This window comes from Gallinula chloropus (genome assembly GCF_964237585.1).
Source record: "Gallinula chloropus genome assembly, chromosome: 2".
In the NCBI taxonomy this organism is placed as follows: domain Eukaryota; kingdom Metazoa; phylum Chordata; class Aves; order Gruiformes; family Rallidae; genus Gallinula; species Gallinula chloropus.
This window is the reverse complement of record NC_140086.1, coordinates 126,309,993-126,324,483: the sequence shown is the minus strand read 5'-3', so window position 1 is coordinate 126,324,483 and position 14,491 is coordinate 126,309,993. Positions and strand designations below refer to the sequence as shown.

The 14,491-nt window shown below is 41.3% G+C and overlaps 1 protein-coding gene across 1 annotated transcript; it reads left to right on the top strand.

Annotated features, from left to right (window-relative positions):
* Window positions 1–2,814: 2,814 nt before the first annotated feature.
* Window positions 2,815–7,250, top strand: BTD (biotinidase; the record flags this gene model as incomplete). Its single annotated transcript, XM_084280561.1, has 3 exons — window positions 2,815–3,045; window positions 4,529–4,678; window positions 6,066–7,250. The coding sequence occupies 3 exons, from the start codon at window positions 2,815–2,817 to the stop codon at window positions 7,248–7,250; spliced, it is 1,566 nt and encodes a 521-aa protein (XP_084136687.1).
* Between the last annotated feature and the right edge of the window lie 7,241 nt (window positions 7,251–14,491).

The window sequence follows — 14,491 nt, the reverse complement described above, 5'->3', positions numbered from 1 at the left end:
CACTGTGTTTTTACGTCTAAGTAGAGGTCTTTTGCTATATATATATATATTAGAATGGCAGCAACATCACAATTCATGGCTATCTCTCAATATAACAAAGGCTTTTAATTCTTTTTTCATAGCAGATACCATGCTTTGCCTAGTAATTACTATTTTTTATATGACTACAGCTAACCAGGCATTTGCTGTCAGTCACGTAAAAGGATCTTGACTAGTGCTGTGCTCCTTCTGGGGTTTTTTACAGTCTGTTGGATTCTTCTGAGTATAAAGTGCTAAGCAGCAGGATATCTTTGCCTTTTCCTGTGTATATATCTAGGTATGGTTAAAGTTGGGAAACTTCTAAATTTACAGAGTTTCTGAAAAGCGAGTGGATGCTGCACTTCCACAATGATGTACTGAGATTAGATGGTTCTGAAAAACTGAATAGGAAAGCAGTCTGACTCATGACTGGTGAAAAACTTGTCCAAATTGGCATCCAAACTTAACCACCAGTCTTTTTATCTGTTGTACAAAACTGTGACTAGAATACATGACAGTAATACTGTTCTGAGGTCCTTAAATTTTGGGTGAGACGATCTTCCTGAAGCATTATCTGCTGGGCAAAAGACCACATAAATCACAGGAAAGAAAAAGAGTTTAAATTATAAAGCATTTCAGTTCATGAAAATTCCTTTAAAAGTCACAGCTCCAGTGAGGTGACAGCTCTGTAGACACCAAACAAATTAATTTTTCTTCAAGGAAAGTGTAGCAATTTCTGTTAAGGGAAAAAAAAGCACAACAGAATGTGGCTGAGATTTATTTGGAGTCTCACAGCGTAAGGGCTAAGCCATAATTATATCCCCATTTTGTCTGGAAAGGTTACTATCCCCAAGCCCAGCCGTGGAGCTTGTCACAGCTCTCCTTGGTAGAAGCAATCCCCTTTAATTAGCAGGGTTCTGTTGTTCAAGCTGTCAAATAGGGAAAAGGCTGAGCATTTATCTGAGTGCACTCAGTCCCATTGACTGTGGGACTAGCAGTAATCCCAGTAAGAACTTGGAGGAGTTAATTTAATTATTATTTTAGTTGCCCAAGTTCAGACAGATGAAATTGTGTAGTTGGATATTCAGTGCTAAAACTCTGGTGGATCTAGAAGAGCAGGGGATTCAGGTTAGTACTTTGAATGTTTCTGACCACTGGAAAATAAACTGTGGCTGAAAAATGAAAACTCTCCAAGCATGTCTATAACATGTAACACTTAGTAGAAGCCCATTAGTTGTTAATATTTTTTTTTTTTTTAATGTTAGCATGTTTGGCTTAGAAGGCAAAAAAGGCTGTTATTCTGATGCATTGCAACTCCATCCTGTGATCTGGAACTCTCCAACTTTTTCCGTCACGCGTAATGATGAATTTAATTACATCTTAGTTGACAACTTTATTGAGGAATGGTTGACTAGAACCCATTCCTGTCCTAAATAGGCATTTCAGCTCTGAAGGGATGACAAATAGGAAAGTTTTGCCAGTGAAGTGCAACACTGGGTTTTCAGTGGCTTCCTTACAGTGAGAGGCTTCTCACCTCTACTTTCCCTTCCCCTACTACTGCTTTATATCTTCATGTGTACTTTAGTATTTCAGTTGCAAAGCTGAGCTGCACAGGACAAAGTAGAGTCCTCTGCTCTTGGTACACATTGCCAAATCACCCGTCCCCTCCCACCCCCCCCAAGTACTGAGTGTTTTCCTCAAGATGCAGACTAGCAAGGGAAGCTCATTGTACATCACCTCTCAAAACTGATTTATAACTTAATTACTTTCAACACTGCTGTTTTCAGAGATGCTTTATTCTGTTGTTATTGTGCTTTAGGTAACTTAAATTTACCCCAGAAGGCACATCTGTATGGACACATTGGCAAATTAAAGCTCAAGAAAAATACATAGTTGAGCTTAGCAGCATCTAATAAGTTAAGTTGCTCCTGGACCTTTAATAAGTGTTATTATGTATTAAAAGTTGTTGGTTGACCAAACAAATCTTCTGCCTCCTGTAAGCACTAAGGTTATGATGTTCCTGTCCTACACAGGATTGTGTTGCTATCAAACCAATGTTGGAAATAGCTCGTAGAGCTCATGGAAGTGAGTAAGTGGCTTAAACTAAGATACTACTTACGAAATTCACTCAACGTTTTTATAAATGTTGAGAAAAGCTGGACTGTATGAGACAAATGAGTCTATTAATTACATACTTAGAGTTGGAATAGAGTGAATCCATAATCTGTCATCAGGAGAGGCATTTTAATGATAGAAAGCTAGATAAATGCAGAAATAGTGTGTGGTGGAATTCTTTTGGCAATGATCTGTTTCTGTATTGATAAAATAAGTTAAATCACTACTTGACTCCTAAATATATTAGTCAAAATAACTTTAGGTAATGATATTTTAAAATACATTATTCATAACCACATAGGGGATTAACAGCAGATTTGTGAGCTGCTTTTAGTCAAAAAGTCATTTCCCAAAGATGTTTTGATATGTGGTATGAAAGAGCTATAAAGAAATAGTAAAGTTAACTGGAAAGCGAAACCAAGCAAGGAGATCAGTAGAACTATACATGAAGCTATAAATGTTTTAAACAGGGCAGCTATTTCAAGCACCAATGTAAATAGATGGAAGGTTTTCAAACAATATGCACGTGGTCATTCAGGAATTTAATACCACCACGCTCAGTTCAAACACTGCTAAGAATCTCTGTTACAGCCGGTGTTTAATTGTAAATTTAAATTCCTGGCACTGTTTCTTGCTCAAGTTTCCCCCCCACCTGTTGGGTTTTTTTCCCCCTCTAGATTCATGGCCTACACCATGGTGGATCTGTGCTGGAAACTGTCCCTCTGCTTCTTCTGCTACCAAGTTGTCTCAGGCAGAGTGAAGAGGGAGGGGCACTACGTTGCTGCCGTGTACGAGCACGAGTCCATCCTGAGCCCTAACCCCACAGCCCTGGTTGATCGACAGTCTGCGCTGGAGCTCATGGGCAGAAACCTCGACATCTATGAACAGCAGGCAGTGGCTGCTGCACGACAGGTATGCCACAGCCCAGTAGCACTGGGCAGTCAGTCTCCTATGTATGTATATATAGAGAGAGTAAGATGCTATTTGAGGATAATCTTTTGCATTTGTGTTCCCAGGCAACTAACCCCATATTTATATACATAACTATGGTCTGGTTTTTCAGACATTCTGACCTGCCAGCAGCTCTGAAAAAACTCAGGCCAATTAGCAGCTTGCCTGACCTGAGCTATTCCAAGCTCGGAAAAACACGCCTATAGTTAGTGCGTATAGGGAAATTAATGTTCCATTTTTGGTCTGAATGCATAGCTCCTTTCTGTTTTCTTAAATGGAATGTTTTTATTGAAAGATTGTCTTACAGGCAGCTGTCTTTGGGTTTGATTTTATTCCAGTGCTCTCTATGGAAATTTCTGAATGTTTCTAAAAACTAAGGAAGTTAGATGCTTTGGAAATGAACGTTCCACCATTAACAACTTTGTGGAAGTAAAGTTTTCCATTCCTTTCTCCTACCGTCCACAGAATGGCCCTCAAGTCTACATACATTTAGAGAGACAGATTAGTATTTCTGGCTGTTCTTATGCAGAGCTTCCTTTCTCTCCCTCCCCAAGAAAACCCAAAGCAGGTTCTAGTGAGAAGCAGCAGGCATTACTGTCCCTACACAGGGAACTCGATGATCTCAAAGGTCTTTTCCAACCTGGTGATTCTGTGAAGAATTGACTTGCAGGTTTCACAGGTGCCATTTTCAAATAGAAGAATGAGAATTTTTGTATAATGTGAAAAGTTCAGATAGCTGGGCATCACAGTCTGGAAGCATAATAGCTAGTCTTATGCAGCACTGCATCCAAGACACATAAATTATCCCAAAGCCATAGCACAGATAAGACATTTGAACTGACTTTTGAACAGTTGCAGGAATTTGAGTGATGAGTGATTTAAGAGGAATCACCCCATTTTGGGGAATAGACCTTCCTGAACTTCAGGTGGAGCCAGTCCACTTGTGTCTGAAAACAATACTGCCATAATCCTATCAAGCCAACACACCAAACTGTGGTATGTAACCCTAAGTGCTGCACAGGTACAGCATCTTTGACAGAGTTCATCTGCAAACAGCATAATTCTGAAAAAAAAAAGGAAAAAAAGACAAGTTTTAACATCATATCAGTCTTTGATGTCGTTCTCCTCACTCATGTGAATGGAACATACTTCTGGTAAGATTTGGGTGAGGTCTGCTCCTGTTTGAACATTCTTAAAATAATGTCAAATACGTTATTTTTCATGTATATGTGCCAGTTTAGATGAGCTTCTTTTGTACAGTTATACCTGCTGTGAAGTCAAAGAAAAGATTTTCCAGCCACATTCATAACAAAACATTCTTGGGTTATCCTTCCCTTTCCTTCCCTCTTTTACCCACAAGGTTCCCTGTTTTTCTCCCCGCCCCGCCCCGCTTTGTATGTCGGTTGTGCTTTGGCGACACAGCCTGGCTTTGTTTTACATGCAGGGGGCACAGATCATCGTTTTTCCTGAAGACGGAATCCACGGCTTCAACTTCACCAGAAGGTCCATTTACCCTTACCTGGATTTCGTGCTGCACTCACGCTCCATGAAGTGGAATCCATGCAGAGAGCCCCATTTGTTCAATGACACGGAGGTAAATGTAGGAGGGGTTTCTGCACAGAGGTGGAAGAACTGAATGCCAGATCTGTGCTCCAAGTGGGAAACTAGCTCTAGGAGTTTTGCTTTAGGGAAGTAAGGAAAGAGTTTAACAACATACAGTACCAGATTCTGTTTTCATAGACTCTCAGTTTATGCTGGTTTTATTCTTAGTAGAGGAAGATTTTAGATACATACATGCAAGAGGATTAGCTTGTCTATGAGCTTTCTGGACTTCTCATCTCCCACTCTTCAACCTGTGAAATGGTAATTACTTTCTACTAAGATACGTTGTTGGTAGTGTGGGGTTTGATTTTGAACAACATACTTGTATATGAAACAACATGGAAATACACTTTTGATGCCTTCTCATTACTCAGTTTTAATGACATCAGAACATTCTGACCCAGTGATTGTGTGCAAGATGATTAGCACAAGTAACAGGACTTGACCAACTTGGCACAGAGCAAGTGTGATTACAGACATGACCCACAAGTTAGGAACCCAGACTGTTCTGAACCCAATGTGAAACTAACCACGCTGAGTAATACAGGCTGTCTGTTCCTACTGGGGTTACAGTAGTCAGTGTAACGCCAGTTAAGTAATGCATGTGCCTATTAAGCAGAATTTGCATGGAGGCCTTACTTGCAGTCGTCAATGGTGACTGACTTTGGCATAGGAAGCATTACTACCAGTGACTGTGCACAAATGAGCAAAAACTTAGTTTGTCATTCAGACCCTATGTGGAGATTGCTGTACTGGCCCTTTGTGGTGTGAAAGAAACATCCCAGTAATACTGCAGTCTGTAACTTTTTTATTTCCCTTCTGTAACTAAGCCATATGTATCAGTTTACATTTCTGCTTCTCTAAGTTGGCGCTAGTAAACACTTTTTTAAAATTTAGACTAAAATCATCTAGTTCCAGGAACAAGTCATTGCAGGGCCTTCCTTGTTCACTATTCATCATTGTTCAGGGCTCATTATTAGAAGCCTGCTGTTCCAAAGGCATACACAGATCAGTGACGCATCTTTGTCAAAGCTTTCAGTTGACTTTCGGTGTTTTAAAGCCACTGGTGGCAGGAGCAAGAGCACCAGTGGCTTTAAAGAGTTTATTTTTTACTTCTCAGGGAAGAAAACACAGATACTAATTGCAAAATAGCTTTGAAAAAATTATCTGAAATACTTTTCAGGCTAGAAAACTACCAACTCCAATAGCTTGTATCACAAGACCCATCAGTACATTTAAGTTTTACAGAAATGGTCAAATGTGTTTTGACTTCCAGTTGAAAACAGTAATTTGAAAAGTATTAAATATGTCATAGCTGCTTAAGGAAAACTTCCTCCTCCATGCTCTGAAGCACTTGCATTTCTCCACGCTGTTCCCAGGTTCTTCAGCGCCTGAGCTGCATGGCACTGAAGAACAAAATATTCCTTGTGGCAAACTTAGGAACTAAGCAGCCCTGTGAGCAGCCCGATCCTCACTGCCCCTCTGATGGAAGATACCAGTTCAACACCAACGTGGCGTTCGATGGCGATGGCGCGCTGGTGGCCACCTACCGCAAACGCAATCTGTATTTCGAATACGCTTTTGATGCCCCTCCAGAGCCTGACTATCAGCTCTTTGATACCCCTTTTGCTGGCAAGTTTGGGATGTTCACTTGCTTCGACATACTCTTTTTTGAGCCTGCAGTGAACCTCATCAGACAGTACAATTTGAAACAAGTGGTATATCCAACTGCCTGGATGAACCAGCTCCCGCTCCTGTCTGCTGTAGAATTTCAACAAGCTTTTGCAACAGCTTTCAACATTAATATTTTAGCAGCTAATATCCATCACCCTACCTTGGGCATGACAGGGAGTGGCATATACACCCCAGTCAAGTCATTCATCTACCACAACATGGAAAGTTACGGTGGCAAGCTCATAGTAGCAGAGATTCCTGTGATTAGCACAGGCTACAAAACCAGCTTGGAGAGCAATGAGCGTTTCAGTGAGAACCTGCATCCTTCATGCAAGACTTTTACAAGTGCTCCAAGGGATGATCAAATTTGCTTGAAGGGAGGACAAGAAACCTGTGGCAGAGCATCAGAAAAAGGAAGTGAACAGTTACCTCCCACATTTCATGCAGAAATGATGTATGACAACTTCACTTTTGTTCCTGTCTGGGGGGAAAAAGGAGAGCTCCAGGTTTGTGCCAATACCCTTTGCTGCTACCTAAATTTTCAGAGAGCTGTTTTAACCGACGAGTTATATGCTTTGGGAGTTTTTGATGGGCTCCATACAGTGCATGGCACATACTATGTGCAGGCCTGTGCACTGGTTAAGTGCGGTGGTCTCAACTTCAGCACTTGTGGGCAGGAGGTTACAGATGCCACTGCTCTGATGGATTTCCAGCTCTGGGGAAATATGAGTACCCCTTATATCTTTCCTTTACTGCTGACATCTGGTATTACCTTGGACTTTGCTGATCACATGGGCTGGAAAAACAACCACTATTTCATGAGCAAAAATAGAACATCTTCTGGCCTACTGACAGCTGCTCTATATGGACGATGGTATGAAAAGGACTAGCACACATACTTGACTGAATCAGAAAACTGCCTGTATTTTCAGAGTGTGTATTTTAACATAAGTTGTACTGCCTAGACCTTAATGTGTGTTTGTCAGATGACTGACTAGATTCCATATTTGAAGTAAGCAAAGTACTTAAGAGGCTGTAAGTGCAGTCTATGCCTGGTAGCTTATGTCCTACTAGAAGTAAAAGAACTACTTTGCAAAGGTAAAGTCTTGTTGTAAAGTGTTGAAATGTTTTATATTGGGAAAATAATATTTCTTGTTTCAGCTGAATCTGTTCCTTCTAATACTTTGATTTTCTGAGTTCCTGTCAAGGAGTACAGCAACAAATGGAAACAGGTTGCAGAAGGAAGAAAAACAGGAAAGGGAACGAAGATACAAATACCATACATGACATGCATGAAAATATATCTGCATACGTACATATAGCTTGTGTATGGTGAGGTTCTGATTCCTGGTTAAGGTGCCATGCTTTGGGTTTTTTCTTAACCCTGCCAGCTGAAATCATTCCCATTTACTGGTTGTCTGTAATCCCATCAGAAAACTCCCCGAGTTCTCTCATACGCTGCCAACAGTAACTGAATGTTACAGTGGTGAACACCTATGGAACAGCTAAGCCTGGGGGAGAGGGTATCAAATGACTGTGGAAAAACTAGGCTGCATTAAGACATAATTTCCAGCCTACTGTGCAAGGAATTGGGTTTAAAAAAAAAAGTCATCAGTGAATTACCAACAACTACGTTATGTAGTGTTTAAGTACTTTAGCTTCCCCTGTTTAAAAGAGAGGTCATTTCCAGACTATTTTGACTTTAGGACATCTTACATATTATTCATAAATTAATTCAGTAAGAGCTATGAAAAGCACATAATGAATTGTGGGACAGCAAGGTTTTTACATAAATACTTTGTGTGCCAGATGGCAGGTTCCTGCTGCTAAATGAGTAAAACACACCATTGTTTCCAGAGCAGTAACTAGATTAAGTGCTATAAATACCGTACTGCAGTGACAAACTGTTCTACTGCAGTGAAGAAGCTGGGAAGAGAATATTCAAAGGATATTAAGTTGGGGTTAAATGCAAAGAAGATTACAACATTCAAGCATTGTAATTGTGCGTGGTCCTACTGGCTGTTGTGACTTCACCTGAGTAACAGCTGTTGAGTAACGGGATAAGCGCAGCCCGTCCTTTGGGGAGTCCTCACGGTGCAGGTGCTCAGGCTGCCAGGTAGATTCTGGGGACTGGGAGCAGCACTGGGGAGCAGAGTGCCAACGGGAGAGCTGAGACTCTCCATTTTGGTTGTCTCTGTCAGTTCAGAGATTTGTTCCAACTCAAACCATTATGGCAGCAACGTATATGTGTGCTGAAGGGTGCTCAGTGAGCTCCTGCTTTCAATAAAATCACTTTCAAAAAGCAAAAAACCCAAGAAACTGCTGAATTTATACCTCAAGGTTTCTTAAATATTTACACCAAGTGTATAAATATTTATGATCTTGGGCGTAGGCAATGCAGGTCCCAAGTCAGGGACAATAGTTCCTGGTACCCACAGCAGATCGGTCATGGCAGAAGAGATCAGAAAGTTTGAATCTGGTTAAGATGTTAACAGCTTCTCAGAAAGACTGTTAAAGTTTTAAGAAAACTGTGCAGACAACTTGAATAACAAAATTTAGCAAGAGTTAGGAAATAGATGACAGGACAGGATGTGAATCCATAGATCTTGCTTTAAAACTGTTTAAGGTATTAATACATTCTATTAACATAAAATTTGAGACCTTAGTGTCTTAGAGCTTTGTGAACTAAGGGGTGGGGGGAAGTAGAGGAGTTAAGATGTAGAGAAGGAAAGCAGCTTGTAAAGAACTGACCAAAACCCCATTCCCCCATTCCCTGTCCCTCCCTGAGCCATGGTAGTGGGTGGGAAGAAGGGAGCAAAATCATGACTAAAGTGAACTCTGCTAAGGAGGAAGGGGTGGGGAGAGGTGCTTTAAGATCTGGTCGCACTGGTTTCACTCTGTGTGCAGTGTAATAAATTAGAGAGTTTTCTTTCCTTTATTCTGTGTTGAGTCTGTTTTGCCCATGACACTGACTGTAGAGTGATCCCTCTCTGTCCTTATCTTGAATCCTAAGAAACAAAAAACTACGTCACTGAAGGAAGAAACCTCTATTTGTAATCTACAGATAGCATCTCTTGCATCCTTTTGGAATAGCTCCATGCTGGCAGACATATTAACCACAGCTTCTTCCAACTCACTCCAAGCAATGGGAGGAACCATCTTGCAAAACTGTGGAAAGCAGTTGGCTGTGCTACTAGGGGGTTTAGTCCCTGCTTATCTATTGTCCTCCAAGGGTTTCGTAGGATTCCTGGTGGAGGGTGCAAGTGATTAAATATTTGGTCTCCAGGAATTAGGTACCCTAAAGTACATGTTCTGCTGTATTGATGTGGTAATACTTTCCAAGCCTTTCCATCTCCACCATAATCCTTTAGGAATACAGTCAAATGAAAAATCTCCTCTTAATCCCTGAATTACAGGGAGTGGACACCCACTTGGTATGGAAGTGTTTTGACAAGGAGCTTTTCCTTTACATGGGTCAAAACACAAACTCCAATTTTGGGTTGTATAATTTACATTAAAGTCTCCTAATTTTAAGGCACCTGTATAATTTTTCATTATGATTACGGTTTTTCCCAGACTTTGTAGCTCAAATTTGGGACTGGTCCCATTCTTTGTTATTCTTACAACTAGATGATGTCAGGATACTTGACATCACTGTACCTGTCCCCCAGCACTGTGTTTTTCCACTAGGGAGCTGCACCGATTTTTGACCAGACAAACATTCAACTCCCTCAGTCTCTTGAGAACATACAGTCTTCTCTCTGCTATCTGGAACCAGGGAATCTTTTGAGGAGCTATAGGGCCAACTCCAATTAGTGTATGCCACTGGTGTTCCAAAGAGGGGCAGTTCCACGTTTTCCTTAGGCAGTGCTGCACATATCCAACAATCAGTTAAGTTCAAGGCTCGTCCACTAGCTTGTGTCAGTTGTACATACGCATTGTCCTTCCAGGCAGTTTGAAAGAACCGTATTATTAAATATGTACAGTCATTTTTCATGTTACCGTCTCTAGAGTTTCAGCCTTAAAGATCCTTGAGGTTCAGAGGTCCACTGCTCTCCTGGGGCTTTTACGCGGGAATGATGGATCCAGGTAAGTCACTCTCTACCCTTAGTGGCTGTGAAAGTTGTTAACAGCCCCTGGTACAGTCCATCACACTTTTCCTGAAGAGGATCACATGGTCAGTAGAGGTCACTAAGGATACCTTGCGGACAAAACTACTACTGTCTGTGAACCAGGAATCTTGAGCATCTTGTAAAGGTTCTTCCTTCAAATCGGGTCTGCTAGAATATACAGCTTCCATAGTATCCAAGCAATTGTGTGCCAGGGGGTTGGGTTGTAGTTTCGCTGAGGAAGGAAGCTGGATTCACAATGTTAGTTACTTCACTCAGACTCCACAAGAATAGCTGGGTATTTCAGAAATCTGGATGGGGAAAGCCAATGATTTCCCTTTTGTTCCAGAGCAGCAGGCACAGTATGAGAGACCATTCCCGTCATCTTCTGGCCCAAAGTGAATTTTCAGGCTTCTTCAATGTTAAGAATCACAGCAGCTCCTGCTTGTAAACACCCTGGCCATCCTCTGCTCACTTCATCCCGCTGTTTAGAGGAGGACACCACCGCTTTTCTATAAGGTCCCAAACGCTGAGCCAGGACTCCCAGAGCTACTCCTTGTTTTTCATGTGAAAAGAGCAAGGAGGGTTTAGTTACATCCAGCAGCCCCAAGGCTGGAGCTCTCATCAGTTCCTTTTTAAGTCTATTAAAAGCGTTCTGGGCCTCTTTTGTCCACACCAGTCAGACAGAATTAATTTTCAAGAGTTCATAAAGAAGCTTTGCTATTATTCCATAATTGTAAATCCACAGCTGACACCAGCCTGTCATTCCCCAAAAGTTCTGAGCTCTCTTACAGATGGCTTCTTTTCGCTCCGTACCCAACTCCCGTTGTCCTCCGGAAATTCCATGTCCCAGATAGGTTACTCATTGTTGTATCACTGGAGCTGTCTGTTGAGAGACTCAATACCCACTTAGTCCAAGACAATTCAATAAGCTGCCAGTCCACTGGATACATTCCACTTTGGTTTCCGTTGCTACCAGCAGAACATCTACATACTGCAGAAGAGTTCCTTCTTTAGAAGGAAGCTCCCATGTTTCCAATTCTTGTGCTGATTTCCAAAGATTGTTGGATTTATTTTTATTTTTTTAAACAAACGTGGGCTAACACTGTCCAGGTAAGCTGGGTTTTCCTACCAGTGGTAGGACCTTCCCATTCAAATGCAAGTAACTTTCGATTTTCTTTGGCCAATGGCAAGCAGAAGAAAGCATCTTTTAGATCTAGCACTGTACCACCATTCTTGGTTCTGAGAAATCAGAAGAACATTTTTATTACAGTGGGGTCGCTTGGGAGGTGGGCAAGGCAGATTCTTCAGTTAGCAACGTCCAGCACGTGCACTACCACAGGACACTCTAAAAGTAACAGCCCAGCCTGGGAGGTTAATTCCAACATGGCATTTTTCTCCTGCAGAAAATTCTGAGAGCTCAAAAACCCACAGAAGTTCCCAGAAGCCAGAATACACAGAAAGCTGAGCAGGGACGGTTGTTCTCATTACTAAACTCCGTTTGCCTTTGGATTCTTTGAGGATTAAAAGGGTTTGTCTTATTCTAATACACAGCTTCAGTGGTCCAGCCCAGGCTCACTGCTCTCTTGGTCAAATTCATTGTTTGGATGAAGGTTGTAACAACAACTGTGCTCTATTCGTCCCAACGAAGAGAGGATTTCTTTTGGAAGGATGGAGGTTCCAGTATAATTTTCTGGAGATTAAAAGGCTGAGGTACAAACACATTTGTATTTGATAAAACATCCCCACCAGCCACAGGCAGCATTATTTTACAGAAACAAGGAACCTTCTGTTCTTTGACCTCTCATTAAGAAAGTGCCCTCCGACCACAGTAGTGTGTTCCTCCAACAAATCACGCTCCCTTTCTGGAACAAGACCATACTCGAGCAACAGTCCCGTTACCACTTACAAGGCTCAATTAGTGTCCTGCCCATACTGTCAGGCAGTAACCAAGTTGTTTGGGTTTGTTTCGTTTGTTTTTAAACAGGAACAACCAAATACAAGCAAATTGCACTAACTGAGTAAGTTCGAATGATGAGATAAAGGAGATACACAAACCATTTAACTCAATTCCTAGAGGGAATTGACAATTTGTAATAAAAAGAAACAGACCTTCAGCTCTAAAAAGCTCACAAAACAAAGTAATGCAATTCAACGCAGCAAACAAGTTGTCTTCCTCAAGGGGTGAGCAGTAACGGAATGGGGGAGAGGCAGGATTTCTGGCTGACATAAGGAAACAAAGGTGTTCAGCAGCTGTTTTCTGTGTTTGCCTGGATCCAAACCTTTAACTTTTAAACCAACGCCTTTGCAGCCTTTTCTCCTCCATCACCCAGGCGCACAGGGCACACCAAGGATTCCCAGTCTTGCTGCCCTGCTGCTTTCTCAGAGATACAAGCATCCCCTCCTATGAACTGCCCTGGGGTTACAGACACCTCTCTCTGAGGTAACAGGTCACCCTGGAGTCAAACAGAAGTGAGCACAGATAGCAATGAACTGTATTTAATATCCTCTTCTCCCAGTTCCTCTGGAGCAACAGAAACCGGACAGCTTCATGAACTGAAAGAAGCGATTCTTACCTTTTAACTCACAGGAGCGCTGCTCAGCCTTCCCAGACAGGTGTTCCAGGAGAGAGAGAGGAGAAAGGAGTCTGTGCAGCTTCGGCCACTGCATCTGGACTGTATCTGGTGAGTCCCGAGACCGGCCAGTAGGATCTCCTGAGTGCTCCGCTGAGGGACGTACGTCTCTCCCACACAGCCCTGCACTTGGGAAGATTCAGAGAGAGGGAAGAAAACCCAGAAATCACCATCTCCCTGAGGTCACCTAATTGTGCTCACACGCAGACTGTGCATGGAAACAAAGAAGGCGGGCACAAACGGCTAAGGAAGTAACACTTGAATGCAATAACAAAGCAACTTAACATCTAGAATGACTTAAACAGCTCACCTGCACTTTAGAACTAAAATGCTGGCAAAGCCTTTGTGAAGGAGGTTTGATGAATTCTAGCAATTCGACAAAGGAGACATTGTTATTACTGCTTAGTAGATACAAATACATTATTCATCAGTAGAACTCACATTTGGGTTTTATTATACTCCATAAAATATACAGGAATCTTGAAGTACTGAAAGAGTGCAGGTAAATACAGTCTTCAAGCAGTCACTATTTCTATGTACATGCTCATTAATTCTTCAAAAAACCCACAAAGTTATCAAATAGATCAAAATATTGTCCCGTGTTTCCACACTATGTTCAGAAAAACCAGCTGATAATTTACAAGATCATAAAGATTTCCAGTTGCACAATACAAAAAGGATAAAAAGGAAATTGGAATCAGTTTGTAGTAATTTATTTGTACTTTACCAGGACATGCAAGGATTCCTTGCATGTACATAAACAAAGTCACTTGAAAAGTAACAGTTATAGTTAAAGCAGAGCCAAATAAAGTAAATATTCATATTTAACAGACAAAATTTCAGCTTACTCATGTCAGTTTTTCATTCTTCAGGCAATTAAAAAACCCATAGTAGTCTGTTATAAATAAAAAAAATAAATTCGGGCAAGTCTGAACTACATTACAGGGACCTGTTTCTGCTGTTTATTTTCTAAATGGAGCACAACAAAGATACACAGCTCTTCCCACAGACCAGACACTGTACTTGTTTTGTTTTTCTCTAATAGGGAAATATACTTTTTAAATTCACCTCCCCACCCCTTGCAACTCCAGGATTAAAGAAAAAAAAAAGTGATGGGGATATATCTATTTTAATCTTACATACAAATTCATGACGTAAGGGAGTGGACAAATTACTGAAAAGAACTCTCAGTCACAACAGGGCTATCAAGACATCTTCTTTCAATTTTTTTTTATGCAGTTTCATAGTTTCCAAGTTACTCATGGTTTCTTAAATAAAAAAATTCTCGATCCAAAACCCAAAAGTTTAAAACTGTGCAACAGTTTCTGCTTCCCTCCCCCATGTCCCACCCCTTCCCTTGTTTATTACACTGTACATTTTTCACCCTGA